At 52.2% G+C, this 27,960-nt stretch overlaps 1 protein-coding gene and 1 long non-coding RNA gene across 5 annotated transcripts in view; one reads left to right on the top strand and one right to left on the bottom strand.

The window, feature by feature from the left end:
• Positions 1-139: 139 nt before the first annotated feature.
• LOC108593557 (uncharacterized) lies at positions 140-26,857 on the top strand. Its single transcript, XR_013521469.1, has 4 exons — positions 140-399; positions 22,493-22,588; positions 22,830-22,959; positions 23,747-26,857. It is a non-coding gene; the product is annotated as an uncharacterized LOC108593557 (long non-coding RNA).
• The window catches only part of RIN3 (Ras and Rab interactor 3), a 174,292-nt gene continuing 150,731 nt past the window's right edge, over positions 4,400-27,960 (bottom strand). For 3 of the 4 annotated variants that reach the window (XM_035261311.3, XM_035261314.3, XM_054240301.2), the window contains 3 exons: positions 17,434-17,565; positions 8,213-8,376; positions 4,400-5,473 (listed from right to left, as the gene is read on the bottom strand). In XM_035261311.3, the coding sequence (XP_035117202.2) occupies positions 5,153-5,473; positions 8,213-8,376; positions 17,434-17,565 (617 nt within the window). In that variant the 3' untranslated portion in view covers positions 4,400-5,152. The remainder of the gene's footprint in view (positions 5,474-8,212; positions 8,377-17,433; positions 17,566-27,960) is intronic. The other variant, XM_035261312.3, reaches the window with a different exon arrangement.

The raw sequence follows: 27,960 nt of genomic DNA, 5'->3' as shown, positions 1-27,960 counted from the left end.
ATGGGGAAACTGAGGCTCAAAGTTGTTAAGGATGTGCACAGGGCTTGCAGCTGGCCCGGAGCCCAGGTCTTCCGGCTTCAGTTCAGTTCTTCCCACTGAACCGCTGAGTAGGTTTTCTGACCCGGAAGCCAAACATTTCAGGATTTCCTGCTGGTTTAGGGCTGCATGGGCTGCAAGGGGGCGGTTTCTGGACAGCTTTCCTGGAAGCCAGCGTGTCCCAGCAAACTGGTAGAAGAAAAGCCACCACTGGGAGATGGCACTTTCCTCTCCAAAGCCCTGCTCCACGGGACCTTCCTGTGAAGGCAGGGCCTGCTCCAGCCACAGCTGCTCCCCCTCCTCCACCCAGTGATCCCTCTGAGCAGGAAGCATCTGAATGCTGGATCCTGGCCAGCTGAGCAGGTACCTGGCAACCGCACCCATAAATGTGTGTCTAGCCTTGCAGACATAGCCTTGGGCCTGCTGAGAGGGGAGGGCAGGCTCATCTGTGAGTGCATGTGGGGTGGGGGAAGGGGTGTCTACACTGTACCCAGGGGATACCCCCCCACTCCGCTTCTCTGGCTGCTCCCTGCCCCCGGGCTTCTGTTCTTCTCTACTCACCTCACCTCTGGGTCTGTCCCTGCCAGAAGAAACTTGCTTATTTCTGGGGTGAAGGCAATACACCCCATTAAGGGGTTGTAGGGCCATCCTGGCCAGGCCTTGTCAGCGTCAGTTTGGGACATCTCATGGCAGGCAGGACACTGTCCAGCCGTCATGGGAGGGCCATAGGGATGGGGAGGCACAGGGCCAGGCATGCTTGGTCTCTCTGGGGAAACCCTGGTGGCTTCTCCCAGGACTGCTGGCCTGGTCCCACCCACAGACTGTGCAGGGTAAAAGCGCAGGAAGGAGGGAGCCAGAGGCCATGGGGAGAGGGACAAATGCCAGGGAGGAGACACAGACCCTGCCATGCATCAGGCCAGTGGCCCGGTCACCTTTGGACACACATACGCTCAGCACTGGACTCCTCAGCCCTCGCTCAGGGTAGTGGAGACGCCAGGACTCATCGGTTGCATCCTGGGCCCGTGAGCCAGGTCACAACAGCCACTGCCTCAGGCAGGGTCCCCAAGCGCTGGGGTTCGGCAGCCAAGGCTTATCTGACTTTGGTTTTCTTTTTTTTTGTTTTTGAGACGGAGTTTCGCTCTTGTTACCCAGGCTGGAGTGCAATGGCGTGATCTTGGCTCACCGCAACCTCCACCTCCTGGGTTCAGGCAATTCTCCTGCCTCAGCCTCCCTAGTAGCTGGGATTACAGGCACGCGCCACCATGCCCAGCTAATTTTTTGTATTTTTAGTAGAGACGGGGTTTCACCATGTTGACCAGGATGGTCTCGATCTCTTGACTTTGTGATCCACCCGCCTCGGCCTCCCAAAGTGCTGGGATTACAGGCTTGAGCCACCACGCCCGGCCACCCACTTTGGTTTTCTAAGATCCGTCTCTTGGGGTGCTGCATGGGGGCAGGAGAGAGAGCTGTGGGTTTAGGGTCAGTCAGCCCTGAGTTCAAACTCATTTTGTTGGCACGAACTGGGTGGGACAAGTCACCCCGTTACAGACTAAATTGTGTCCCTCCAAAAATGTGTATGTTGAAGGCCTAACCCCCAGCATCCTAGGGCGTGCGTTTGTGTGTGTGTGTGTGCGTGTGCAGCGCGTGTGTGTCCAGCCCTCCACCCTGAGGCTAATGCTGGAGTCCACCTGTCAGGAGAGGTCGGGGAGCCCTCATGAGCTCCCAGTGGGGTTACCTGGAATATTTGTCACTGCCCATTCTGTGCAAACTCATTTCCTCACAGTTCTGAAGTCTGGAAGTTCGAGATCAAGGTGCTGGTAGGGTTACTTTTTCCTGAGACCTCTCTCCTGGGCTGGCAGAGGGCCACCTTTTCTCAGGGTCCTCACACAGCCTCCTCCTGTTCACAGGTCCCTGGTGTCTCTCTTCTTAGAAGGACATCAGTTGTATTGGATTAGGGCCCACCTGAATGACCTTATTTCATTTATTTATTCTTTATTTATTCGAGACGGAGTCTTGCTCGTCTCCTGCAGGAGTGCAATGGAGTGATCTTGGCTCATTGCAGCCGCCGCCTCCAGGTTCAAATGATTCTCCTGCCTCTGATTCCTGAGTAGTTGGGAATTAGAGGCTCCCACCACCATGCCCAGCTAATTTTTGTGTTTTTGGTAGAGATAGGCCATGTTAGTAGAGAAAGCCATGTTGGCCAGGCTGGTCTCAAACTCCTGACCTCAAGTGGTCCATTGCCTCGGCCTCGCAAAGTGCTGGGATTACGAACATGAGCCACCGTGCCTGGCCTAACTTTAATCATCTCTTCAAAAGCTCTATCTTCAAATGCAGTCACCTTCCCATTTTCCCAGTCACAGCTCACTGGGGGCAGTGGGAATATCTGTACTCCTGAAGCTCACATTATGTTTTCTTCTGGCCCTGCGTCAGGCCCCCAGCTTTCCCGGTCTCAGCTCCCTGGGGACAGATGCATCCAGATGACAAGTGCTCCAGATAACTCCTCTCCTGCTCTCTGGAGGCTCACGAGAGCTCACCAGCTTCTCCTGACAGGTGGATTCCAGCATTGGCCTCAGGATGGCGGGCAGGCCTGGCACACATACGCAAACACACACACACACACACATACACATACACATGCATGCACACATACACACATTCTTACAGCGGCTCTCAGTGCAGCCCACTGGCAAGCTCCATCTCCTTCCTGGAAACCAGGCATCAGAAGCCAGAGCAAGGCAGGTGCCTCATGCACCCTCTGAACCCCAGCTCCACCCTAAGCCTGGGCCACACCCGGGGAACAGGGTGGTTGGGGAAACAGAATCCCGCAACCTTTCCCACCAGGCTTATAAGCCTGAAGATGGGTTTTGAACAATGTATGGGCATCTGCCACCATGTGCGAGACTGCACGGGCCTGGTGGGAGGCAGGGTGCTGCTGGCCTGAGAGCCGGGACAGGAGGCTGTGTTGCCCAGCCCAGCCCAGCCCAGCCCAGGGCTGATGGGAGCTTGGAAGCAGAGGAAGAGGGTGGTGTCTGCACTGGCAGGGACTGGGGTGGGGGTGTTGGGGGCAATCTGAGATCACAACTGGGCATCCTCACCATCTGGGTATTTGCCTTTTTTTTCACATCGGTGATGCTGCACCCGCTGCCACTCACACCATGCTGGCCTGGGCCCAGAGTCTAACAGGTGTTTGTTGACTGGCTGAATGAGCTGGTGGGTGCCTAGGAATTTAACTCAGCCCAGTCCAGTTGTGGTTCCCTGCATGGCCTGCTCAGGGCCATTCATGCTGGGTTCCACACGAGCTTTGTGCTGCTTCCCAGGGCCTAGAGGAGCACTGACACGTGGGAGGCACCCACAAGCACCTATTTCCAATCGACACTGACAGACACAAATGGTGCAAATCTGGTGGAGAAAACAGGGGCCTCAGCTGGGTGCAGTGGCTCATGCCTGTAGTCCCAACATTTTGGGAGGCCAAGGTGGGCGGATCACTTGAGGTCAAGAACAGCCTGGCCAACATGGTGAAACCCCATCTCTACTAAAAATACAAAAATTAGCCGGCCGTGGTGGCGCACCTGTAATCCCAGCTACTCGAGAAACTAAGGCATTAGAATTGCTTGAACCTCGGAAGCAGAGGTCGCACAGTGAGCCGAGATTGAGGCACTGCACTTCAGCCTGGGCAAAAGAACAAGACTCTGTCTCAAATTAAAAAAAAAAAAAAAAAGCAGAGGCATCAGTTGTTAGTTACCATTTGATGGTCTGTCAGACAGTCCCTGGCCCAACCTGGGGAATTAGGAAAGGCTTCCTACTAGCCTGGGCAACACACTGAAACCCCGTCTCTTACACAAAATACCAAAAAATTAACCAGGTGTGGTGGCACGTGGCTATAGTCCCAGCTACTTGGGAGGCTGAGGTGGGAGGACCTCCTGAGCCTGGGTGGTTGAGGCTGCAGTGAGCCCTGATCGCACCACTGTACTGCCAGGGCAGCAGAATGAGAGGAGACCCCATCTCAAAACAAAACAAAACAAAAAAACAAGGCTTCCTGGAGGAGGATGTATAGGAGATAGAAGCTGACCAGACAAAGACTACAGGGAATGGAATCCCTGGGAGAGGTGACAGACGGTTCTGATCCTGAGCTGGGGATGATGGGAACCAAGGATGGTCGGAGGCAGAAGACCACCAGGCTTAGCGGCAGACAGGGGCCTGGGTCCTGAGGGCTGATGGTGCTCAGAGTATGCCACAGGTGCTGGCAGAGGACAGGATCCCCATGGCAAACAGGGGTCTTCTGAAGCCACCTGGGAAGGGGGTGAGGCTGTGAATGAGGGGCTGGCTGTGCAGAGCTCCAGCGCCTTCAGGAAAGGAGATGCCATTTTCAAAAGGGCTTTTATTAAATTCTCCCCACACGATGGCTCCTGCAATTGGCCACGGCTCTGGGGCGTGCTGCAGGGAAAGGCCCTGTCAGTTTTCCCTGAGGCGGGGCTGGGCTTGTCCGTGCGTCCCTGGAGCCAGTCTTGCTTGGGGCTCCAGCGTGTGTCTGGCGGCTTCCGACGGGGTGCAGAGCGAGGGGGTCTGGGGGCGCTGGGAGCTAAGTGCAGGCTCTGCGGCAGAGGTGAGGGTCTCAACACGCACCCTGCGGTACTCCTGAGATGCTGGGTCCACCCTGAGGGCACAGGGAGCAGCCGTGGCCAGCGCCCCTTCCTCGGCCAGTCCTGGGAAACTAAGCTCTGACCCCTCCTTGCAAACACCGAGGATGGGGTGGGCGTGGGGGTACTCACGGGAAATGGCCGGAGGGGCTGCGTGTCAAGAAGGCGGGTTTGTTGGCGGCAGCGGCCCGGGACTCCTCTCTCCTCTCTGAGCCTCGGTTTCCCTTTCCGTCTAATGAAGAACATGGCCTCTCAGTGTCTCAGTGCTATGACCTGCCCTCAGGAATGGCCTTGGCCGCGCGTCCTGATATTTTCACAACTGCCCTGCGACGTTGACCTGAGCACGTCGTGGAAAGCCCCGTGTCCCTGTGCTGCGTGGGCGTCGCCGTCGGGGGTGCGCGGCCTGCGGCGGGGTGAGAGGTGCGCCAGGGGGTGACTGGGGGAGCGTCTCGCAGCCCCCGGCCCCGCCAGCGTCGCCCTCACAGGAAGTTGGGCTCTCGCACCACCAGGCAGGGAGGGCTTCCGCCACCGCCGCCGCCGTCCAGGGGGCGGTAGACGAAGTGGAAGTCGCGCTTGGGCTCGCAGCGCAGCAGGTAGCCCTTGATGCGGTGCGGTAGCGCGTCGTCTGCCAGCTGGAAGCAGCGCCCGTCCACCAGCACGAACAACCGGTGCGCCTGCGGCCGCGCCACCGCGAACTTTTCCGCGCACTGCGCGCACAGCGCCTGGGCCGGGGTGTCCGCCCGCGACGCCAGCGTTCGCGCCTGCTGCTCGGGCTCCAGGTACGACACGCAGATGAAGTCCTGCGGAGACACGCGGGGCCTGCGGTCACGGCGGGACCCTGTCTCCCCAGGCGGCCTTGGCCGGCCCCCCTGCCCTCTCCCGGCCCAGGCTCCTCCCTGGATGGACAGCGGGTGGCGGGCGCCCAGCAGGCGGGGAGTCCAACACCTGCGCCATACCTGGCTGTGCCATGAGCCTGCGGGGGACCAGTCCCCCTTCCCTGCCTCGCCTCCCAGCTGGGCCGACAGTTCTGGGGGATGAATTAAGGGGCGTCTCGGAGACCCTGCAACGAGGAGTGCCCCCTGGCTGCCGGTCCACAGGCTCCCCACCATTCATTCATTCATTCCCTTCCTCCCTCTAGGTAATACCCTGGCAACCCAGGCGCAATGCTGGGCACGGAGGGCAGCACAGATAAGGGAGGTACGAGCCGGCCTGGGCATCCCACAGTGCCGGCGGGCCGCACAGTCCAGCCCCTTAGGGCTGCAAAGGCCCCGGGGCTCTGAGGAGCTGCGCGGGGCAGGGCTTGGTAAAGCGGGAGCGGACCGGGTGAAGCAGGCTGGGCGCAATCGGGTGGGTAAGGCCCAGCGTGAGCCAGGGCGCCCACAGGGCGCTCGCCCGCCGTCCTCCACCCTTAGGGCCCCCGCCACACACCTGCGGGCTTTAAATCCGCTCCCACTGCCTGTGTGGCCTTGGTTCTACGAACCTTGGCTGTGAAGTGGGGACAGCGACCGCCTCCCAGGAGTGGGTGAGCAGACGCGGGAAGCTCCGGCACGGAGCCGCCTCGGCCTCCCCGGGGCTCTGGGTTGCAAGTGACGCTGCGTGCGGGGCTGCCCCCTTGTGGCTCGCTTGGGAACAGCAGGCCTGTGCCGGGAGCGACTGAAGATCCTGGCTTGGTGGAGAACATGAGGGCCACTGCTGGTGAGGGCTTAGGAGGGGCAGGGATCCTGTCAAGAGCTTTATGGGCATCACTCATTTCTTTCAGGAGGGGAAAAGCCTGGCCCACTCCCTTTTAGTGGCTGCCTTAGGGCTTCCTGTCCTTCATTAGGCCTCCCAGGGTCCTATCCACCTGCTGGTGACTGTCCGGCTCTGGGCTTTCCTCCCCAGGGAAGGATGCCCACCCCTCAAGTCATGGAGCGTAGAGGAGGCACTGGGAGGGGGCAGAGGAAGGTGCCCTTCCCAGATCCCAGATGTGGTGCTGAGGGGGACCCCTCCCAAGCTTCCATCTCCCCAACAGTGGTTGGTCAATTTCACCCATGCTTTGCCTGGCTCAGCATCAGGACCCCCTAGGGTGGAGTCAGGAAGTACAAGCCCAGGCCAGGCTTGGACCAAGAGTGTCCATGTCCCCACAGTCCATGGGGGGCCGGTGTGTTGGGAGGGCAGGGGAACAAAGGTGTGCTGGAGCTGGTGGTGGCTCACACTGGCCAGGGAGAGCTGACTGCACACACTTCGTTCCAGTTCCACATTCAGTGATGCCAACTTGAAATTGGCCATGGAGTATTCACACCATGGAAATGGACAGATGTTAAAATCAGAGCTTTTGTTTTTTCCCCAGAGAGTCAGTTATTAAATTGATTAGCCATAGTCAGCCTGTGTGGGCAGGAAAACTGAGTCCTAGAGTGGGGCAGGGATTGCTGAGGGTCACACAGCAAGCTTGTACAGGGCCAGGTCCAGAACTCAAGCCTCCTGCCTCCCAGGCCTGTGCTCTGCTTATTACAGATGCACCATCTTGAAAGCCAGGAGTGGGGCTCAGGACTGGCGTGCTCTGGGTGTCAGGGGAGTGAGTCTGCATAGCTGCTTGCAGCTCTGCATGTGCCCGGCTCACTGGTCCAACTCCTTCCTTTTTTCATTTTCATACACCCAGTCTCACTCTGTCCCAGGCCCTGGGCTTGGGGTCCCTGAGCCATGTGAACCATGGGCTGTGCCCTCCCAGAGGTGACAGCTTCATATTCATATTCAGAGGATGATAGGACATGATATGTGCTGTAACAGGGGAGGCTGCTGGAAGCCCAGAAGAGGGCACCCCACCAAGCCTGTGGGAAGAGTATGTGTGTGTGTATCAGGGAAGGCTTCTCAGAGGAGGGGGCTGTTGGGGAAATTGAGTTGTCTTAAAGGATGGGCAGTGACGGCCAGTGAAGAAGGGGAGATTGGCCAGTGAGGGCGAGAAGCCAGTGAACTGGGCTGGGCATGTTTGGGGACCTGGGGGCAGCCGGATTTGATGCAGCCTGGGGATGGGTGGGGCAATGAAGTTGGGGAGGGGCAGGACTGGTTTGAATACTGAGTCCGTATAGGGAGAGGTGTGGGGAGGGGTGGGCCGCTGGGCTGCTGGGGAGCACGGAGACCCTTGGCAGCTGCTGCATTTGTCCAGGGACTAAGGGATAGGGCTGTAGATCAGTCTGTGGGCTCCTTAAAGGCAGGGACGGGGATGAAAAGTTCACATCTCTAGCCCTGGCAGGGTGCTGGACCATAGGAGGCGCTAAGGAATGATGGGTACACGTGTCTCATTCCTCCCGCAGCCTTCCTGCCTGCCGCGGGAACACCAATGCCTGCTGATACGTTTCTAGGCGCACCCAAGTCCGGGACACACAGTGGCAGCAGGGGTTTGGGCCCTTCCTCTGGTGTGGGGAGCCTCATTGCTCCCTAAGGCAGGGCTGGGCGGCTGGAGCAGCCAGGCGATGTCACGGCTCCTGGGCCAGTGGGCAGCAAGGATGGTGTCTGAGACAAGGTCCCACCAGGCCCCTCCCACTCTCGGTCCCAGCTGTCACCTGTACGGAGGAGCGGGAGGCTCGGGCCTTGTTGAGCGTGCGCCGGCGCTCCCAGCGGTGGATGGAGTCCTGCACCTCCATGCTCAGCTGCCGGGTCACCGTGATCTTGTCGTAGTTCTTGATGTGCTCCAGGGCCCCGTAGGTGGTGGTCAGGTAGTAGGAACCTGCGTGGACAAGGGTATGGAACCCGAGCTAGGACCGCCTCCGCCCTTGGCCTGCCCCACCCACCTCCTCCAAGCCCCGCCCACCACCGCTGCCAGCGGCACACCTGCAATGGGTCACCTGCTTCAACAGCTGAGCTCCACCCACGCCACCATTCAGCCTCCGCAAGTTTCCTAGACTCCAGCCCTGAGCTGCCTGGGCCCTGCTCAAAACATTTTATTGGCTCTCCCTGGGGATAGAACTCTTGCTTATTTTAAAAATGACTTTCAAAACATTTACAAATTTAAAGGATACACAAGAAACAGAAATGGGAATACCTTCAGTGTGGGGAAAGGGGTGGGCGGGAGACGTCTCACTGTGTGTCACATATAGATGGGCTCTCAGTCACAACGATTTCTTCCACTTAACGCGTTTTGATTCATGTGGTGTGAAAGCGATATGCATCCAGTAGAAACTATGCTTCCAGGACCCACACAAGCATCCTGTTTTTTACTTTCAGTACAGTATTCAATAAATTACATAAGATATTCAACACTTTATTATAAAATAGGCTTTGCATGTGTTTTTTTTTTTTTTTTTTTTTTGAGACTAGATCTGGCTCTGTTGCTCTGTTTCCTGGGCTGGAGTGCAGTGGCGAGATCTCAGCTCACTGCAACCTCTGCCTCCCAGGTTCAAGTGATTCTCCTGCCTCAGCATCCCAAGTACCTGGGATTACAGCCACATGCCACCATGCCCAGCTAATTTTTGTATTTTTAGTAGAGACAGGGTTTCATCACGATGGCCAGGCTGGTCTTGAATGCCTGACCTCAGGGGATCTGCCTGCCTCGGCCTCCCAAAGTGCTGGGATTACAGGCATGAGTCACCATGCTCCACCTGTGTGAATGATTTTTGACACACACAATAGGCTTTTTGGTGATTTTGCCCAACTGTAGGCCAATGTAACTATTCTGAGAATGTTTAAGGTAGGCTAGGCTAGGCTAAGCTATGATGTTCAGTAGGTTAGGTAAATTAAATGCATTTCAACTTGATATTTTCAGTTTATGATGTGTTTATTAGGACACAGCCTCATTATAAATTAAGGAACTTTGACCTGCTTTAGAATTTTGAGCCATGTGAATGTATTATCTATTCTAAAAATAATTTTTAAAAAGATGGAGAGGAAATTTTAATTATGGTTATACTATTACATACAATTTTTAAAGATTTTAAATAAGTATAAAATTTGAATCATTCATTTATCCATTTCTTAAGTTAATTCACACATAGCTCACTGCAGCCTCCAACTCCTGGGCTCAAGTGATTGCAGGCTAATTTTTAAATTTTCTGTAGAGAAGGGGTCTTGCTATGTTGCCCAGGCTGGTTTTGAAACTTCTGGCCTCAGGTGATCCTCCTGCCTTGGCCTCACACATATTCGTTTTTTGTTTTGTTTTGTTTTGTTTTTTTGAGATGGAGTTTCACTGTTGTTACCCAGACTGGAGTGCAATGATACGATCTCGGCTCACCGCAACCTCTGCCTCCTGGGTTCAAGCAATTCTCCTGCCTCAGCCTCCCAAGTAGCTGGGACTACAGGTGCGCACCCCCATGCCCAGCTAATTTTTTGTATTTTTAGTAGAGACGGGGTTTCACCTTGTTGACCAGGATGGTCTCGATCTCTTGACCTTGTGATCCACCCACCTCGGCCTCCCAAGGTACTGGGATTATAGGCGTGAGCCACCGCGCCCGGCCACATATTCTTAATATATATAGTTTCCTAAAGTAATTTAAGCTTTGAGATTCTTCAGACTGCAAAATTTTCATAAAGCTTTAAGATAAAAAGCAGTATTTTACACGACGCTTACAAGTTCATTCTCTTCAGCTTGTTTGGGACTTTGGTTAAAGGTTTGAGAAATACTAACTTTGTTAAGCCCCCTCATTTTAGAGAGAGAAAACCGAGTCCCAGAGAGGGAAGGTGACTTGGCCAAGGTCATAGAGAGATCAAGGGCCCCGAGGAGGGGCAGGAGACCCTGGACATCCTGCTCTCTCTGGTCTCCAGTGCCACCCACCCTCCATGGTGCTTCCTTGGGCTTTCCCACCACTGGACAGCCCTTTCTGCCCAGCCTTTCCAGAGCCAGGATGATGATTTTTTTCTTTTAGATGGAGTTTTGCTCTTGTTGCCCAGGCTGGAGTGCAATGGCACGATCTCGCCTCACTGCAACCTCTGCCTCCCTGGTTCAAGCGATTCTCCTGCCTCTGCCTCCTGAGTAGCTGGGATTACAGGCATGTACCACCACGCTTGGCTAACTTTTTGTATTTTTAGTAGAAATGGGGTTTCACCATGTTGGCCAGGTTGGTCTCAAACTCCTAATCTAAGTGATCCACCTGCCTTGGCCTCCCAAAATGCTGGGATTACAGGTGTGAGCCACCGTGCCCTGCTAGGATCATGATTTTTTGACGTGAGGCAGATTCTGCTAGTGCCCCACTCAAATCATGTCCACCCCTTCTACCTAACTGAACTGTGCTTTTATTTGGGGAAGGAACATTAACTGAAATGCTCATTTCCCAGACTCCCTTGCAGCTTGTAGAGGCAGGAGACTCTGCTGTGGCCCCTTAGATGTAAGTGGAAGACTGGGTGGGGCTTCCAGGAAAGCCTTTGAAAGAGGCAGACTTAGTGGATGTATCCCTTTGGGTTTTTGCCTGTCCGCCTTCCTTCTGCCTGGAACCCAGAGGCATTACTGGGGGCACTACAGCTGTCTTCTGATCAGAGGTGACAGGCACAAAGCCAGAGCCCACAAGCTAAGGAAAAATGGAAAGAGCTGGGCCCATGGTTCCCTGGATACAACCGCCCTCCTTACCAGGTGCTTAGCCTGGACTTCTTGATGCAAGAGACAACTTCCTTGCTCTGATTTAAACCACTGTTAGTTACTTTTGTGAGTTACATGGAGCCCAGAGCATTCCTAACTGTTGCACTGGGTGAAGCTGGCCCACACTTCTCTACCAATTCTACAGCCAATATGGGACAAGTTCACACCCTGGTCCAGTAGGTGGCAGGGCAGGGGGGTGGGGGTAAGATAAAAGGGTTTATGGCCACAGGATCACCCACCCTTTCATAGCAGTGTAGGAAAGAGATGGCCGGGTGTGGTGGCTCATGCCTGTAACCGCAGCACTTTGGGAGGCTGAGGTGGGCAGATCACTGCCTGCACAGTGAAACCCCATCTCTACCAAAAATACAAAAGTTAGCCGGACAAGGTGGTGTGCACCTGTAATCCCAGCTACTCTGGAGGCTGAGACAGGATAATTGCTTGAACCTGGGAGGTGGAAGTTGCAGTGAGCTGAGATTGCACTACTGCACTCCAGCCTGGAGTGAGATTCCATCTCAAAATAAATAAATAAATACATAAATAAGATAATGAAAAATAAATAAGAGACATTTTTGGAAAAAACTAAATGTAGAGCTACTATGGAGCTTGGCTTGGTGTCCCTAATGAGAGAAGAACCACTGAACCACTTACGTATCTCCCTTTTGAGTTGTTTAAAGCCCCACCAGGCCAGAATGCCGGCTCTGGCGCCCCCACCCTTGCTGCCTCGACTCTACATCCGTCTACCTGGCATCTCTCGGTCATCCTGTTTCCTGTCTGGCTTATGTCTCCCTGGCTGGCAATGGAACAGGTGAGTGCAGTGTGCTGTCTGTCAACCTCCAGTTTTGGAGCTGGAGAGCAGGGTCTAGGTCTCCGCCCTGTAGCAACCAGCCCTGTAATCTCAGGTGAGCTAATAATGTCCTCTCTCTGCCTCAGTTTCCTCATCTGCAAATGCCATAAAGCTGTGAGAAGGGAAGGAGTATGTGTAAAGTCGAGGGCTTTGGAGTATGTGGCTCCAAATGCATGGTGGCTATGAGCCCTCAGGGAGGTGCTCTGGGGTTGTCTCACAGCCCTGCAGCTGCCCTCCTGCCTGCTCCAGCCCAGCTTCTTCCTGGGGCCTCTCTCTGCCAACTTCCCTCTTGGACTTTCGGCCATGAAATGTCTGCCAGGACCACTAGGTGGCAGGCAGTACCACCGTGAGTTTTGGAGCAGGGTGTTCTCACTGGGGCGAATGGAAAAACCCACTGCCCCTAGAAAGATACCAGCTGGGCACGGCCAGCTGTCAGGCAGACTAAGGAGGTGGGGTGCTGGAAACACAAGAGAGAGGCTAGGAAGGGGGTGGGGGCCCCAGCAAGCTGGCACTCAGGCCTTCCCTTGCATAAGTCCCTGATCTCTCCTGCCCCACATGCCTACTGCAAGGGAAGTGGGACCCCGTGGCTCATCCTGTGCTAAACTGCAGCATGTGGAACAGGCTGAGAGAATCTGAAGGTCCCCAGCTGCACAGAATCTGACTATAAGGCTTTCTGTTGGACAGAGAATGGCTTGCTCACCTGAACTATGAAACACAGAAAGGCAGGGCCCAGCTCCATCCCTCATCCTGCCTCATGTACTAAGGTCTGAATGTTTAGGTCCCCCTACCCCCAAATCCTATTTTGAAATCCTAACCTCCAATGTGATGGTGTTAGGAGGTGGGGCCTTTGGGAGGTCATTAGGTCATGAGGCTGGGGCCCTCATAAATGGGATTAGTGCCCTTATAAAAGAAGTACCAGCCAGGCAAGGTGGCTTGCTTGCACCTGTAACCCAAGCACTTTGGGAGGCTGAGGCAGGCAGATCACTTGAGGTCAGGAGTTCAAGACCAGCCTGGCCAACATGGTGAAACCCCGTCTCTACTAAAAATACAAAAATTAGCCAGGTGTGGTGGCACAGGCCTGTAATCCCAGCTACCTGGGAGGCCAAGAATTGCTTGAACCTCGGAAGCGGAGGTTGCAGTGAGCCAAGATCACATCATTGAACTCTAGCCTGGGCGACAGACCGGGACTCTATCTCAAAAAAAAAAAAAGTACCAGAGAGCTGCATTGTCCCTTCCACCATGTGAAGATACAACAAGAACCCACCGTCTATGAACCAGAATGTGGGGTTCTCACCAGACACTGAGTCTGCTGGTGCCCTGATCTTGGACTTCCCAGCCTCCAGAACTGTGAGAAATAATTTCTATGATTCTAAAATCATCCAGTTTATAGTATTTTGTTAAGCATCCCAAACAAACTAACAGCCAGCCACTTCTGTAGAATACTAGAGCACCCAGACAGTGTGAAAACTGTCAGTCTAGCCCAGTGTCTTCACTTTTCCAAGACAGAGAGTGTAGGTGGTTTGCCCAGGGTCTGCAGCCAGTGAGAGGCAGAATGGGGTCCCAAATCCAGCCTCCAAACTGCTCTTTTCACTCCACTTTGTGTTAGTTCTCAGGGTCTAGCAACTGAAGTTCCCAGGACTCTGGGGATTCTGGGAACCCCCACCTCCCACCCTAAGCATCTCTGAGCTCTGTGGGGCCTCAGTCCCCCTCCTCACCTGTACTGCAGAGGTTGAGGCGATCAGGTACCTCTGCACCACCACTCCACTAAGCCAGAAGAGCTAAGCCAGGGAAACTCAGAGACACCATCTCACCCCTGTCCCTCTGCCCTGGGGCCCAGATCCATGAAGATGAAGGCTCCAAGCTGTTGAAAGGTGGAAGCCCCTGTGCTAGCTGGAGAGCCTCAAGATCATCTTGGTGCCAGAGGCAAACACCTGCGAGGCAGGCTGTCCTAGGTGCTGTGACCTCCCATACCCTGGCTATTGAAGCAGGGCAGAGAGAGGTGTAGGGAGGAACCTGTGCCACTCACCCCACCTGCTGGTGTGCACGATGTGGTGTGGGTTTGTCCTCCCACCCTTGGAGCTGCCATGGGCAAGGTCTGATACTGCTGTGGTCAGACAGGGCTGCCAGGAGGGACAATGGGCCCTCTGCCCTCCCTATGGTGCCAGAGGTGGGGTGGGGGGCTCTGCCTCAAGTCTGACAAAAGGGCAGGATGCAGGGCATTCAGGCAGCCTTGGTCAGGATCTAGGAACTGTTTAAGACCTTTATGAACTTTTTTTTGTACTTTGGCTTGTCCCCCAAATACTTAAAGTAGCCCAGAATTGACATGCTCTCCGGCCTCAAGAACTTCTATCTTTCTCACCCAAATCCCCTAGGCTGGGAACAGGAAGAAGGATCCCAGGAGGCCATGGCAGGATTGGGGTGGGGGGTGGCAAATCCATAGGAGAGGGCTGCTGGCCCAAGGATGTCCCTGCCCTTTTCCTGCTCAGCTACTATGCCTGTGGTTCTTCTGTGTGCATGCTGAGAGCGTCCCTTCCTTGGGGAAACCAAGGAAGAAGGCCCATGAAGGCCTGAGAAGGTAGAAGTCCCAAAATGTGGGGTGCAGAATAAGGCATTCATTCATTCATTCACACAGGCTATCAGCCTTGTCTTGTCCTACACCACAGCCCACGTGTCTGGCATGGATGAATGGGTGGATGGATGAGTGGAGGGGTAGATGGGAAAGTGGATGGGTAGATGAATAGATGGTGGACAAGAGGGTGGGTGACTGGGTAGGTGGGTGGATGGGTAGATGAGTATGTGGATGGGTGAGTGAGTGAATATGTGGAAGGGTGGGTGTATAGGTATATGGGTGGATGTGTGAATGTGGATATGTGGGTGGGTGAATATGTGGATGGGCAGGTGGGTGGACAGATAAGTAGATGGATGGATGGTTGGGTGGATGGATGGATGGGTGGGTGAGTGGATGGGTAGATGGTTATGTGGATGGCTGGGTAAATACATGATTGAGTGGGTGGATGGGTAGATAAGTGGGTGGATGGGTGGGTGGGTGGATGGATAAATGGATGGATGGGTAAGTGGATGGGTGAATAGATGGATGGGTGGGTGGATGGAGGGATGGGTAAATAGGTAGATGGATATGTGGATGGGTGGATGAATATGTGGATGGTTGAGTGAATATGTAAATGAATGGGTGGGTGAATATGTGGATGGGTAGGTGGGTGGATGAGTGGATGGACGGACAGTGGATGAATGGGTGGGTGACTGGGTAGGTAAGTGGATGGGTAGATGAATATGTGAATGGGTGGATGAATATGTAGATGGGTGGATGAATATGTAGATGGGTGGGTGAATATCTGGATGGGTAGATGGGTAGATAAATATGTGGATGGGTAGATGAATAAGTGTGTGGGTGGGTGAATATGTGGATGGGCAGATGGGTGGATAGATGAGTGGATGGATGGATGGATGGGTAGGTGGTTGCTGGATGAGTGGATGCATGGATGGATCGGTGGGTGGATAGGTAGATAGGTTATGTGGATGGCTGGGTAAATATGTGGATGGGTGGGTGGATGGATGGATAAGTGGGTAGATGGGTGGATGGATGGATAAATGGATGGGTGGGTGGGTGGATGAGTGGATGGGTGGGTGGGTGGATGGGTAGATGAGTGGATGGATGGATGGATGGATGGATGGATGGATGGGTAGGTGGTTAGGTGGATGAGTGGATGCATGGATGGGTGGGTGGGTGGATAGGTAGATAGTTATGTGGTTGGCTGGGTGAGTATGTGGATGGGTTGGTGGATGGACGAGTGGCTGAATGGATGGATGCATGGATAGACGGGTGGGTGGATAGATAGATGGTTATGTGGATGGCTGTGTGAATATGTGAATGGGTGGGTGGATGGGTAGAGGAGTGGGTGGATAAATGGATGGATGGATGGATGGATGGATGGATAGGTGAATAGATGAATAAATGATGGATGGGTGGGTGGATGTATGAATGGTGGATGGGTAGATGGACATGTGGATGAGTGGATGAATATGCAGATGGATGAGTGAACATGTGGATGGGTGGGTAGGTGGGTGGATGAGTGGATAGCTGGATGGATGGATGATGGGTGGGTGGATGAATGGACGGATGGATGGGTGGGGGGATGGGTAGATGGCTGGGTGGTTGGATGGATGAGTGGATGCATGGATGGAAGGGAAGGTGAACAGGTGGGTGGATAGATGGCTATATGGATAGACAGATGAATAGATAGATGAGTATATGGCTGCACTGGGCAGAAGATAATCATTGCTGAAGAAACCTTGGCTTCTCTTGAATACCTGGACCTCCTAGAAGACTACTTGTTCCAATTACAGGACATTTTTAACTAAAGAGCAAAAAAAGGTAAATAACAGAGGTCCCAGTGACACAAGCCAAAGTTATATATGACAGCAAATGTCATGGCTTTAACACGCTCCCCTGAGCTGTCAACAACTCACAGAACTATCTTATCAAATTATCACCCCAGAGACTGGAACATGCAAAAAAACTGTGAACAGATGCAAAAAGAGTCTGCTCATCTCAAGAACCACAAAGCCCAAGGGGGACCCTCAGGGCCTGGGAGGATGGTTCTATCCTTTGAGGCTGATGTCTCAGAGGAGAAGTCAGGGCTCCCTCAGAGCTGGTATCTGGGTGGCTTCCCCTCAGGAAATTCTTGGTAGATAGGCTGCTGAGGCTAAGTGGGTGGGAGGATGTGGTGGGAAGGAGGAAAGGGGAAGGGAAACTGAACGTGGGGTGGACCAAACCATGCCTCTGCCTTCATCCTATTGGAGAGTGCAGGGCTTCTTACCCATATCATTAACCTCCCACTGATGAGAGGTCCTGACCCAGGGCTTATGAGCAAGGGGCCTGGGACGACCCCCATCTAAGAACTAATCATCACTCTGTCAGACTTAACTGTGAGCACTACATGCCACTTCACCCCATCTTTTACATTACCAGCTCCTGCTGTTCCCGATAAAAACCTTTTCCCTTTTTTATCAGCTGGCTCCTATTTATCTTTCATTACTCCGCTCAGAAGTCACCTCCTCCAAGAAGCCTTCCCTGACCACACAGTCTGGGTAACATGCTCCTATGCCTTCTAGGCTTCCAGCTATTCCAGCAGTTGTTACATGGAGGTGGCACAGTCTCTGGACTGGCTCATCTCTCCTCCTAATTTGTGAGCTCCTGCCAGATAGGACCTCTGTAGGATTCACATTCACATTCACAGCTCCAGAGCTCAGTGAGTCTGACATCCTGGAGGTGCTACTGGGCCACCCGGAGTGCTTGTGGTGTGGCTGAGTTGGGGGTGTGCAATGCACCTGATGGGTGGGGGGTGGTGACTCACCCTCCCCTAGCTGCAGGGCGGGGTCCATGAGTTCCATCATGTACTCCACATTGAGAAGCATCTCCGTGAGGTTGCTGCGGGCCAGCACATACATGAGCACAGGCAGGAAGTCATCCGCCCCATAGGGCTTCCCTGGGAAGAAGAAGGAGGCAGAGGGAGATGAGTTCCAGGCTCTCCTTGTGAGATGCTCTCTGCCCAGGGTAGGGGACAGTGGTTTGCTAAGTGTGGGTGGCGATCCCTGGAAGAGGAATGTTCCTTCTCTCATGACTCACTCTCAGGACAGAGAAAACCCAGTAACAGCCTCCTCGGAAGGACTGAGAAACAGTCCAGGTTTACGAAGAAGGAACTGAGAAAGTGCCCTCGGCTGGGATGGGCAAGACCCTGACCCCTTCCCCTTTCCTAATCCTCCCTCCCCATGACTGCCCCTTGCTGCTTGCTTGACAGTCAGATTCACGTCACACTTATTTGCGGACCCACCCAGAAGCATTCATGGGTTCCGGGAAGGTTCTCTGTCCCCCATTAAGCATACATCTCCCTCCCACCTGCAAAACAGAAACGTCTTCCCTCACCCAGATACTCTGAGACCTGAAATGTCACCATTCAGTCTTCGTCCTATTTTTGGGTTAAACAGTGCCCTATCCTAAGGCCTTTTTTTAAAATGTAAAGACCCCCCCAAGTATCAACTCATTTCTACTGCCTTTGAGGGTGATGTTCACAGGGCTCAGAGCATCCAGACAGCAACAGATGCCTGGCATGGCAGGTGGAGGGCGCTCTATAAAGGAACAATGGCAGAAAGGAGGGTGGAAGTTGGGTGCGAAAGATGCCTTCCCAGTGTGCTCTCGGCTGGCTCTGAAGATAGCCCGTTTGGCAATGCAAAGCCCAAGGCTAGAACTGTGGGTGGAGAATTCTGAGCAGAATAGAATCTTGCTGCAGGCCCTTAGCTGGCCTTCTGGCGCGCCTCTGCAAGTGCATTGGAGAAATGAAGCTGGGGCGAGCAGTTCTGCATGGTGGGAATGGCTGCGCCTGGTCCCCCAGCCCACTTCTCACTTCCTCTAAGCAAAGGGAGTCCAGGCTCAGGCAAAGGTCTCCAGACTCGGCTGGGGGTTATCAGTTCTGGATGTGGCCCCAGAATAACCCATGCTAGTGCTGCTACCTTTGTGTTTTGGGTGAGATGAATCATCCATCCAAGCACAGGTCAAGCAATTTATAGCTCCTGCAAAAAGTGTATTTCTTGACATGTTTGCAAAGATTTAAGGGACCATCAGGAAATATACCTAATAAAACTGTAACATCTAAATAAAAATTTGAAAACCATCAGGACAAATATAAATTACCAGAGGGATGATACTATAGGAAACATAAAAATACAAATAAACAGTCAGCTGGGGGCAGTGGCTCACGCCTATAATCCCAGCACTTTGGGAGGCCAAGGCAGGCAGATCACAAGGTCAGGAGTTCGAGACCAGCCTGGCCAACATAGTGAAACTCTGTCTCTATTAAAAATACAAAAGAAAAATTAGCTGCGCATAGTGGCAGGCACCTGTAGTTCCAGCTACTTAAAAGGCTGAGGCAGGAGAATCACTTGAACCCGGGAGGTGGAGGTTGCAGTGAGCTGAGGTCATTCTACTGCACTCTAGCTTGGGTGACAGAGTGAGACTCCTTCTCAAAAAAGAAAGAAAGAAAGAAAAAACCAGAAAACAACAACAAATAGCAAGAATCTACACAACTACTCTTTCACAGCAGCAAATTTGGCTTTGAATTTCCTGCTGGCCAAAGCAAAGAGGAAAGCTGTCCACGAAGAAAAAATATACCTATTTCTTGGGGGAACCAAATTCTTTTTCTAACTCTTAGCTTTAAAGTAAATTTTTCACAGATGGCTTCATTTGGGGACATGGAGAGGCCTGAGTGGCAAGTTCCTACAGCACACGGGGGTGTTTCACTCAGCGACGGTCCTCCCATTGCCTCAGCGTAGCTCATGGCAAGTACTTCCAGGGGAGGAAGCTAATTTATTTATTTTTTTTGAGACAGAGTCACGCTCTGTTGCCTAGGCTGGAGTGCAGTGGCATGATCTCAGCTCACCGCAACTCCCGCCTCCAAGGTTCAAGCGATTCTCCTGCCTCAGCCTGCCGAGTAGCTGGGACTACAGGCATATGCCACCACTCCTGGCTAATTTTTGTATTTTTAGTAGAGACGAGGTTTCACCATGTTGGCCAGGCCCGCCTCAGCCTCCTAAAGTGCTGGGATTACAGCTCTGAGCCACAGTGTCCTGCCTTTGAAACAGGGTTTAACTCTGTCACCCAGGCTGGAGTGCGGTGGCTTGATCTTAGCTCACCTGCAACTTGCACTTCCTGGGCTCAAGCAATCTTCCCACCTGAGCCTCCTGAGTAGCTGAGACTACAGGCACACACCACCACGCTTGGCTAATTTTTGTATGTATATATATTTTTTTGTAGAGATGGGGTTTCGCCATGTTGCCAAATTTCATAGTGAATTCTGCATGTTCACATCTGTCCTGGTAACAATGAGGCTGCCCACTCCCTGAAGAGAAGACTTCAGAGACCTAAATTGACCCTCCTGGGCAACTACAGGCTACACAGCTGAAAGGCACAGTGTGAAGACAGGGTCTCCAATCCTAAACCTGGGTTCAAATCCCAGCTCCACTACTCACCAGCTGTGGACTGTAGCAAGCTGCTTCCTTCCTCTCTCCTCGGCAGGGAGGTTGGAGAATGAGGTGCCTGAGGATGTTCGAGGATTAACTGAAATGGGGCAGGTGGTCAAAGCCGTAGCGAGGCCTGAGGCCAAAGGAAAACTGTGTGCCCCACACGTGTTGATCAAAACAGCCTCTCATATTTTGAACCAGGTGGAAAAAGTTAATGAATGCGCTACACTCAAGAAACAATGACTATAGCTAAAATCTGGCTGCCAATCTGTTTGCTATCTATTGTCAGCTGTCACAAACATATGTAGGCTGGGAACTGCAGGCTGATTGGAAAAGACCACTCCTGTGGCACAGTTGCACAGGATCATAAAACAGACAGCCTGACTTCATTGAAAATCTGAAGGCCGGGTGCGGTGGCTCACACCTGTAATCCCAGAACTCTGGGAGGCTGAGGCGGGTGGATCATGAGGCCAAGAGATGGAGATCATCCTGGTCAACATGGTGAAACCCTGTCTCTACTAAAAATGCAAAAATTAGCCGAGAGTGGTAGTGCATGCCTGTAGTCCCAGCTACTCGGGAGGCTGAGGCAGGAGAGTTGCTTGAACCCAGGAGGTAGAGGTTATAGTGAGCCAAGATTGTGCCATTGAACTCCAGCCTGGGAGACAGAGTGAGACTTCGCCTCAAAAAACGAACAAAAAAATAGCCAAAAATGTGAAGGCCAGGCATGGTGGCTCATGCCTGTAATCCCAGCACTCTGAGAGGCCGAGGCGGGTAGATCACCTAAGGTCAGAAGTTCAAGACCAACCTCGCCAACGTGGGGAAACCCCGTCTCTATTAAAAATACAAAAATTGGTTTGTGCCTGTAATTCCAGCTACTCAGGAGGTTGAGGCACGAGAATCACTCAAACCTGGGAGGTGGAGGTTGCAGTGAACCGAGATTGTGCTACTGCACTCAGCCTGGGCAACAAAGTGAGACTCCATCTCAAAAAAAAAAAGTGAATATTTTATTCATCATAACTTTTGCATTAATTTTTATTTCAAAAAATACTGCATTAAAATAGTACTTATCTTGTCACATGAGCCCAAAATTCCACTCTTAGTTATATATACACCTGAGGGAAACAAAAAGATATTCCCACACAAAGACCTGCCCACAAATGTTCACGGCAGTATTGGTCACAATAGCCAAGTAGTGGAGACAGCTCCATGTGTCCATTACTTGTGGATACACAGGCAAAATATGCTGCATGCAGACCATGGAATAGCCTTTGGGAATGAAAAGGAACAACTACTCATACATCCTGTGATACTGATATTTTTCCATTTTTTTGAGACCAGGTTAGGAGACTGGCTATTTTTTTTTTTTTTTTTTTGGTAGAGACGGGGTTTTGCCATGTTGCCCAGGCTGTTCTCAAAATCCTAGGCTCAATAATCTGCCCGCCTCAGCCTCCCAAAGTGCTGGATGACAGGTGTGAGCCACCGTGCCTGGCCGCTGATACTGATAGACTGTGAAGACATTAAGCTAAGTGAAAGAAGCCAGCCACGGAAGACAACATAGTGTACACAGGATGTGATTCCATTTGTATGCGATGTCCAGAATAAGCAAACCCACAGAGACTGAAAGCACATGAGTGGTTGCCTGGAGCTGGGCAGAAAAGAGAATGGGGAGTGATTGCTAATGGGTACAGAGTTTCTTTTTGGGGTGATAAAACTGTTTTGGAATTGGAGTAGTTTTAGTCACATAATCTTGCAAATACACCGAAAACCACTAAATTGTTTTAAAAATTATGTGTGTGTGTGTGTGTGTGTATACACACACACATACACATATGCACACACGCATAATTTATCTTTGTGGTTGAGTTTCTGGAGCATTCCCCTGCATTCTGCCCCTAAGATAAGTGTCTCCCTCACCTCCCCCGAACCCTGGCCTTGTTCTTGGGGCCGAAGCTGGCAAAACCAGCACTTGGTCAAGGATCACCAGCATGAGTGGGCACAGGGCTTGGCCTGCAGACAGGGAGACAGAGGACGTGAGTCAGAGGCGGTTCCCATCTGCAGGACCCTCCCAAGCTGAAGTCCACGACCCTGCCAGGGGTTGGGATTTCGGGGTCTCAGCCGACCCAGGGGTCCTTGTGTTTCTTGCCTGCACGGTCTGTTCTAGCCTGGTGTGACTAGCAGTTGCTACCCTTCCTCCTGCATTGTCCAGTGTCTATTTTCTTTTTTTTTTTGTAGATGGAGTCTCACTTTGTCTCCCAGGCTGGAATGCAGTGCTGCGATTTCGGCTCACTGCAACATTTGCCTCCCAGGTTTGAGGGATTCTCCTGCCTCAGCCTGCTGAGTAGCTGAGATTACAGGTGCTGGCCACCACACCCAGCTAATTTTCGTATTTCTTTTTTTTAGTAGATTCGGGCTTTTGTGATGTTGACTAGGCTGGTCTTGAACTCGCGACCTCAAGTGATCCATCCGCCTCAGCCTCCCAAAGTGCTAGGATTACAGGTGTGAGCCACTGTATACCCATCCCAAGTCTCTATTTTCAAACTCTATTCTAAAACTCCTTTTAGCCAGGACAGGACTTTTAGCCAATAAAGGCTCCATTTCCCATCTTCCCTTGCAGCCTGGGCGGCCTGGTCTCTAGTCCTGCCTCCTGCAGTATGTCACTTGCACTCTGGAGGCCTCTGGTCATTTTTGTCCAGTGAATGTGGGTTTGCTCATGGCCTGTACTTGTTTAATATTTTAGACAATGCTGTGCCTAATGACCTGCCTTTCTGGCCACACTCAGTTTCTACATCTGCAAAATGGGCCAGCAACACTGGCGCTGATGACATCATGTGATGCAGAGGACACCCCAGATGTCCACAGGGCCACTGGTGAGAAACCCTGCTTGAGGGAATAATGACTTTCAGCTAAAGGATGGCCCAACTAGGGCCCTAGGTCTGGAGACTTCAGGGCGGGTCATGTGGGTATGAGGGGGACAGGAAGGGAGGGAGCCCAGGACTGCGGCTTTGTACCCCCTGGCTATGGAAGGTCCTTTGCCTGCTCTTCTCCCCATGTTTTCCTTGAGGAATCTTGGCTGACAATCCCATGTTCCTATTAATTCGACTGTCTTTCTTCAAGATCTACCTCCTCTAGGAAGCCCTCCTGGGCTGCCCCAGGGTTCCTGGTGCTTACTCTACTTTCCATCTTCCAACTTGAGATGATATGCTGCCTCCATCACCCTCCCACATAACATCTCACTGGGCTGCACCACAGCCCATTCCCTGACCTCCGAGTGCATGCTCCCTTCTCCAGGACTTTGCACACATAGTTTCCCCCTGCCTGGGATGGCAGGGATGGAGGCTGTGTGAGCCAAGGTGAGTCACTAACCCTCTCTGAGCCTCTCTTGCATCACTGCCTTTCCAGCCCCCAGCATAGGCTTGGGACGTAGGCCGTTGTCAGTGGACTGAACTGTACCCCATATGTGTTCTTACTGGGTACAACTCTGTCCTGCCAGGGGGAGGTCATGGTCATAGGCACGGGATGTGCTGTGGGCCTTAGACAGTGGCATGCTGGGAAATGCTTAACGACTGGCTTTCTGCAGGGAAAAAAAATCAACCTTGATTTGTAGCATCTGCCAATTTCCATGATCTAAATATTTCCACAACTTCCAACTTCAAGCTGCCAACATGAACACAGCTGGGCAGAGATGCACACAATGAGCTCCCAGGAGCTGCTGCGAGCCGACTCGAGCACACCATCGGCTTTAGTTCATCACGTCCAACCACACTGTGAGGACACTGAGGCTCAGGGCCCTACAGCTGATCAGCAGCGGAGCTGGGACTAGAATCTGGGTCTCTGGCTGTTGACATTCGTGAGAAAATATCCATACAGGCATGATAGCTCCTCATGGACCAACACAAGCTTCAAGCATTGTTTAAACACACAGGGCCCCAGCCCATCATTTTGGCAGTTAGGACTGCACTCTCCTTCCTGAGAAGCCTGGAACCCCAAGCTCAGGGCTCAGCTCTGACCACATCAGGGCCTCAGGAAGCAGCACTGGGATGCTAGCTGCAAAATATTTCTCCTGTGAGCTGAACATCTGTCTTGGGTGGACCAGAGATCACGTCCACTTGGCTGTGCATCCAAAAGCTCTTCTGGCTGCAGCCTCCGCTTCCTAGTGATTTCTGCTTTCTTTTTTGCCAAGTCACATCTGGTTGCCATCTGTAGTTACGGGGGTAGCCGATCACAATTCAAAACCCTGGGTGAGGCGTCATGCGTGTTTCTTTGGCTGGGAGATTTTGGAGAAGGAAAGCTCTCTTTAGGATCAAAATGAGCTGAAGGGTGCTCAGCTGGGTCACACAGACAGTGAGGATTAGAAAGGCCCTAACTCTAGCCTGGGCAACATAGTGAGACTTTGTCTCTACTGGAAAAAAAAAAAAAAATCAGCTGGGTGTGGTGGAATGCACCCATAGTCCCTGCTACTCTGGAGGCTGAGGTAGGAGGACTGTTTGAGTGACAGAGTGAAGCAGCATTGTCTAAAAGAGGGGCTAGCAAATTTTCTTCTGTAAAAGGCCAGAAAGTGAATATGTTCAGTTTCATGGGCCACACGGTCTCTGTCCCAAATATTCAACTCAGTCCTTAGAACATAACAGCCTTAGATGCTGAGTGTAGGTATGGGTTGTGTTCCAATAAAACTTGTCTTGCAAAATCAGGTGGTGCGCCAGAGATGGCTGGGAGGGCCACAGTTTGCAGACCCTGATGGAGAGGAAAGGATTGAGCATCTTATCAAAACTACTCCCCCTGCCCCACCCGGGCCCCCATTTGTTGACTGGGCTCTTATTGAAAGCCAGTGGCTGGTCCTGCAACCCTGGGACAGCACAAGGCTCATGACACTGCCCTGCCCTGGCCCTCACTCTCCATCACAATTCCCACTTAAAGTCACTTTCTTCCTCGACTAGGCCCAGTGTCTTTGTAATGGTTCTCCCCAGTTCTGGCATTGCAGAATGGGAAAATCAATATCATACGTTAACTCAGAGAGGCCTTCCCTGACCACCCAGCCCCAGGACAGCAAATTCTTCCAACACTCCCCAGACCCCCCGACCCTGCTTTATCCACCCCAGTTGCACGTTTCACCTTGGGAGATATATATTGCATTTCTGTTTACTTGTTATTGTTTATCTCCCCCACTCAAATATAAGTTTTACTCGGGCAGGGACCTTATCTTGCTCAGTCTTCATATCTGACACCTTAGTGGTGCCTGGCCTATAGTAGGTGTTCAATGAACATATTTGCTAAATGCATGAATGAATATCATCACACTGCAAGATGCTTGCTTGTTTAATGCTGGTTTTTCGCTTGAATTGTGAACATCCTAAAAACATGGACTGGGTCTTCCTAGGTTTTGCTCATTGTCAAAGTTTGCTGAACCACTGAATGAATGAATTTACTTGATAAAAACATACGGTATCAAGAATTAGAGATCATTTAGAACAGCGGACTTCAAACCTGTTTGCAGAGGAAGCCTTTGGTAATGGGAAACTCATACAGAGTTGAGCTTCTCTGGTTGACTCAGGTGGAGCAACAGGGTTGGCCTGCTCATGTCCTTTCAGCCATGACCCTCTACTGTCCCGAAGGTGGCCCCCAGCTATGTCTGTGGACGCTAGAGAGCTTCCTGGAAATAGGAACTACACTGATCTCGTCAGAACTCTCAGCTGCACAGATGACAGAACTGAAGCCTGGGCAGAGAAATGGTTGGTTGGAGGTCACTTGTGAAGTCTGTGGCTGTCATGAGATTAGAAGCCAGCCTCCTCTCTCCCACTGAGCTCCTTGAAGTCACCCTGTTTGGTTTCTTGCACTTTGCACAGAGATTGGTTAAGTCTCAGTTCTGCTCTGAGCAACAGTGTATCCCTGAGGAAATCACTCCAGTTCCCTGGGTTCCTCTTCAGAGAGTTCACCCCACAAGCCAGTCAGCTACGCAGGCTGTGGGCTCTGAGGCCTGAAGCCACAAAGTCCCACTCTGGCTTGAGAAGGGATGAGATTGCAGGCACTGCAAAATGCAGCCATGACTTGTGTCTGTCTGTTCTGAGGTCATCTCTGACCTCAGGATGCCCTGGGGAGGCAGGCCGGAGAAGCTGGGGGGGTCCTGGGTTTCAGCAAAGGAACCGGGTTCAAGTCTCAAGTCAACCACTCACCTACTCAGGTATGACCCTAAGCATGCTACTTAACCTCATTGGGCCTTAGTTTTCTCAGCTGTAAAATGGGGATAATCACAGTATCCACATTCCCTGGAGTGTCTGTGAGGATGACAAGACAGATGGAAGGTGATTAGCATAGAGTAGTAAATGCTAGACACAATTATTATGGAAGACAGGAGGGGAATGTGTCCTATAAGCCTTAGAACATGACATCTTAGGGGGCCTGCACTCCATTTGTGTTATGGGGTGAAAAAGCTCTCTTTCAGATGTCCACGACCCGCCTTCCTGTAACTGGATGTCAATCCTTAGGGAGACCTAGGAAGCCTTCCTATGCATGGATCCCTGAATGACCACATGGAGCATGACCCTCCACCATCCAACCCTCCTCCATGCAATTAGACTTATATGAGTGAGAAATACACTTCTGTAGAGTTAGAAATAGGAGGGTTTATCTGTTATAGCAGCAAATGTTTCCTTAACCAATTATCTAGCTACCTATCTATCTGTAGTTATCACAAAGGACTACAAAGAAATTCACCAACATACTATTGATCAATTTGCAACAATAAACATGAATGACTTTGATCATCAAAAATCAGTTTAGTTTTTTGTTTTTTTTTTTGAGACAACTCTCGCTCTGTTGCGCAGGCTAGAGTGCAGCAGTGCAATCTTGGCTCACTGCAACCCCCACCTCCTGGTTCAAGTGATTCTCCTGCCTCAGCCTCCCGAGTAGCTGGGACTATAGGCGCACACCACCAGGCCCAGCTAATTTTTGTATTTTTAGTACAGACAGTGTTTCACCATGTTAGCCAGGATAGTCTTGATCTCCTGACCTTGTGATCCACCCGCCTCAGGCTCCCAAAGTGCTGGGATTACAGGTGTGAGCCTCTGTGCCCAGCCCAGTTTAATTTTTTTAAATACAGATTTAAAAAACCAAACAGCTTGACCTACCTTCCTGTCCTCTCTACCCCCAGTCAATGTCACAAGGCCCATTATTCCATGCCCCTGGGGTCCCCATCGAAAGCCTTCCTCCTATCCAATCCTCTGACGCTGCCCCTGCCTGAACCAGCTGTGGACTCTTGACTTTATGGTCCCTGCCAGGGAAGTGGATGGCAAAGGACCTGGACTCTAGCATCACCCAGTTGGCCCCCACATCCCACCACCTGGTCATTAGTGTATTCTATCCCCAGAGCCAGGCCCTATTTCCAGAAGCTCATGTGGGTGGTATCAGGGTGTCTACACAGACTACTCAAGCAGCTGAAAAGGCAGCCTCTGGCTATCAGTACCCTCTGGGATGCCTCCTGCTTGGGATTCACATTAGAAGGTTCCCGAATTGCACCCCTACCCTCTTTGTTTTTTTTTGAGATGGAGTTTCGCTCCTGTAACCCAGGCTGGAGTGCAATGGCACGATCTCGGCTCACCGCAACCTCTGCCTCCTGGGTTCAAGCAATTCTCCTGCCTCAGCCTCCTGAGTAGCTGGGACTACAGGCACGTGCCACCATGCCCAGCTAATTTTTTGTATTTTTAGTAGAGATGGGGTTTCACCATGTTGACCAGGATGGTCTCGATCTCTTGACATTGTGATCCACCCGCCTCAGCCTCCCAAAGTGCTGGGATTACAGGCTTGAGCCACTGCGTCTGACCTCTATCCTCTTTTTTGCCCTCTCATCTTAAGGAAGGTTCTCTGGGCTTGAATCT

This window comes from Callithrix jacchus, chromosome 8 (assembly GCF_049354715.1).
Source record: "Callithrix jacchus isolate 240 chromosome 8, calJac240_pri, whole genome shotgun sequence".
Lineage (NCBI taxonomy): Eukaryota > Metazoa > Chordata > Mammalia > Primates > Cebidae > Callithrix > Callithrix jacchus.
Note: the sequence above shows the minus strand (reverse complement) of the source record. Positions and strands in the feature narration are given on the sequence as shown.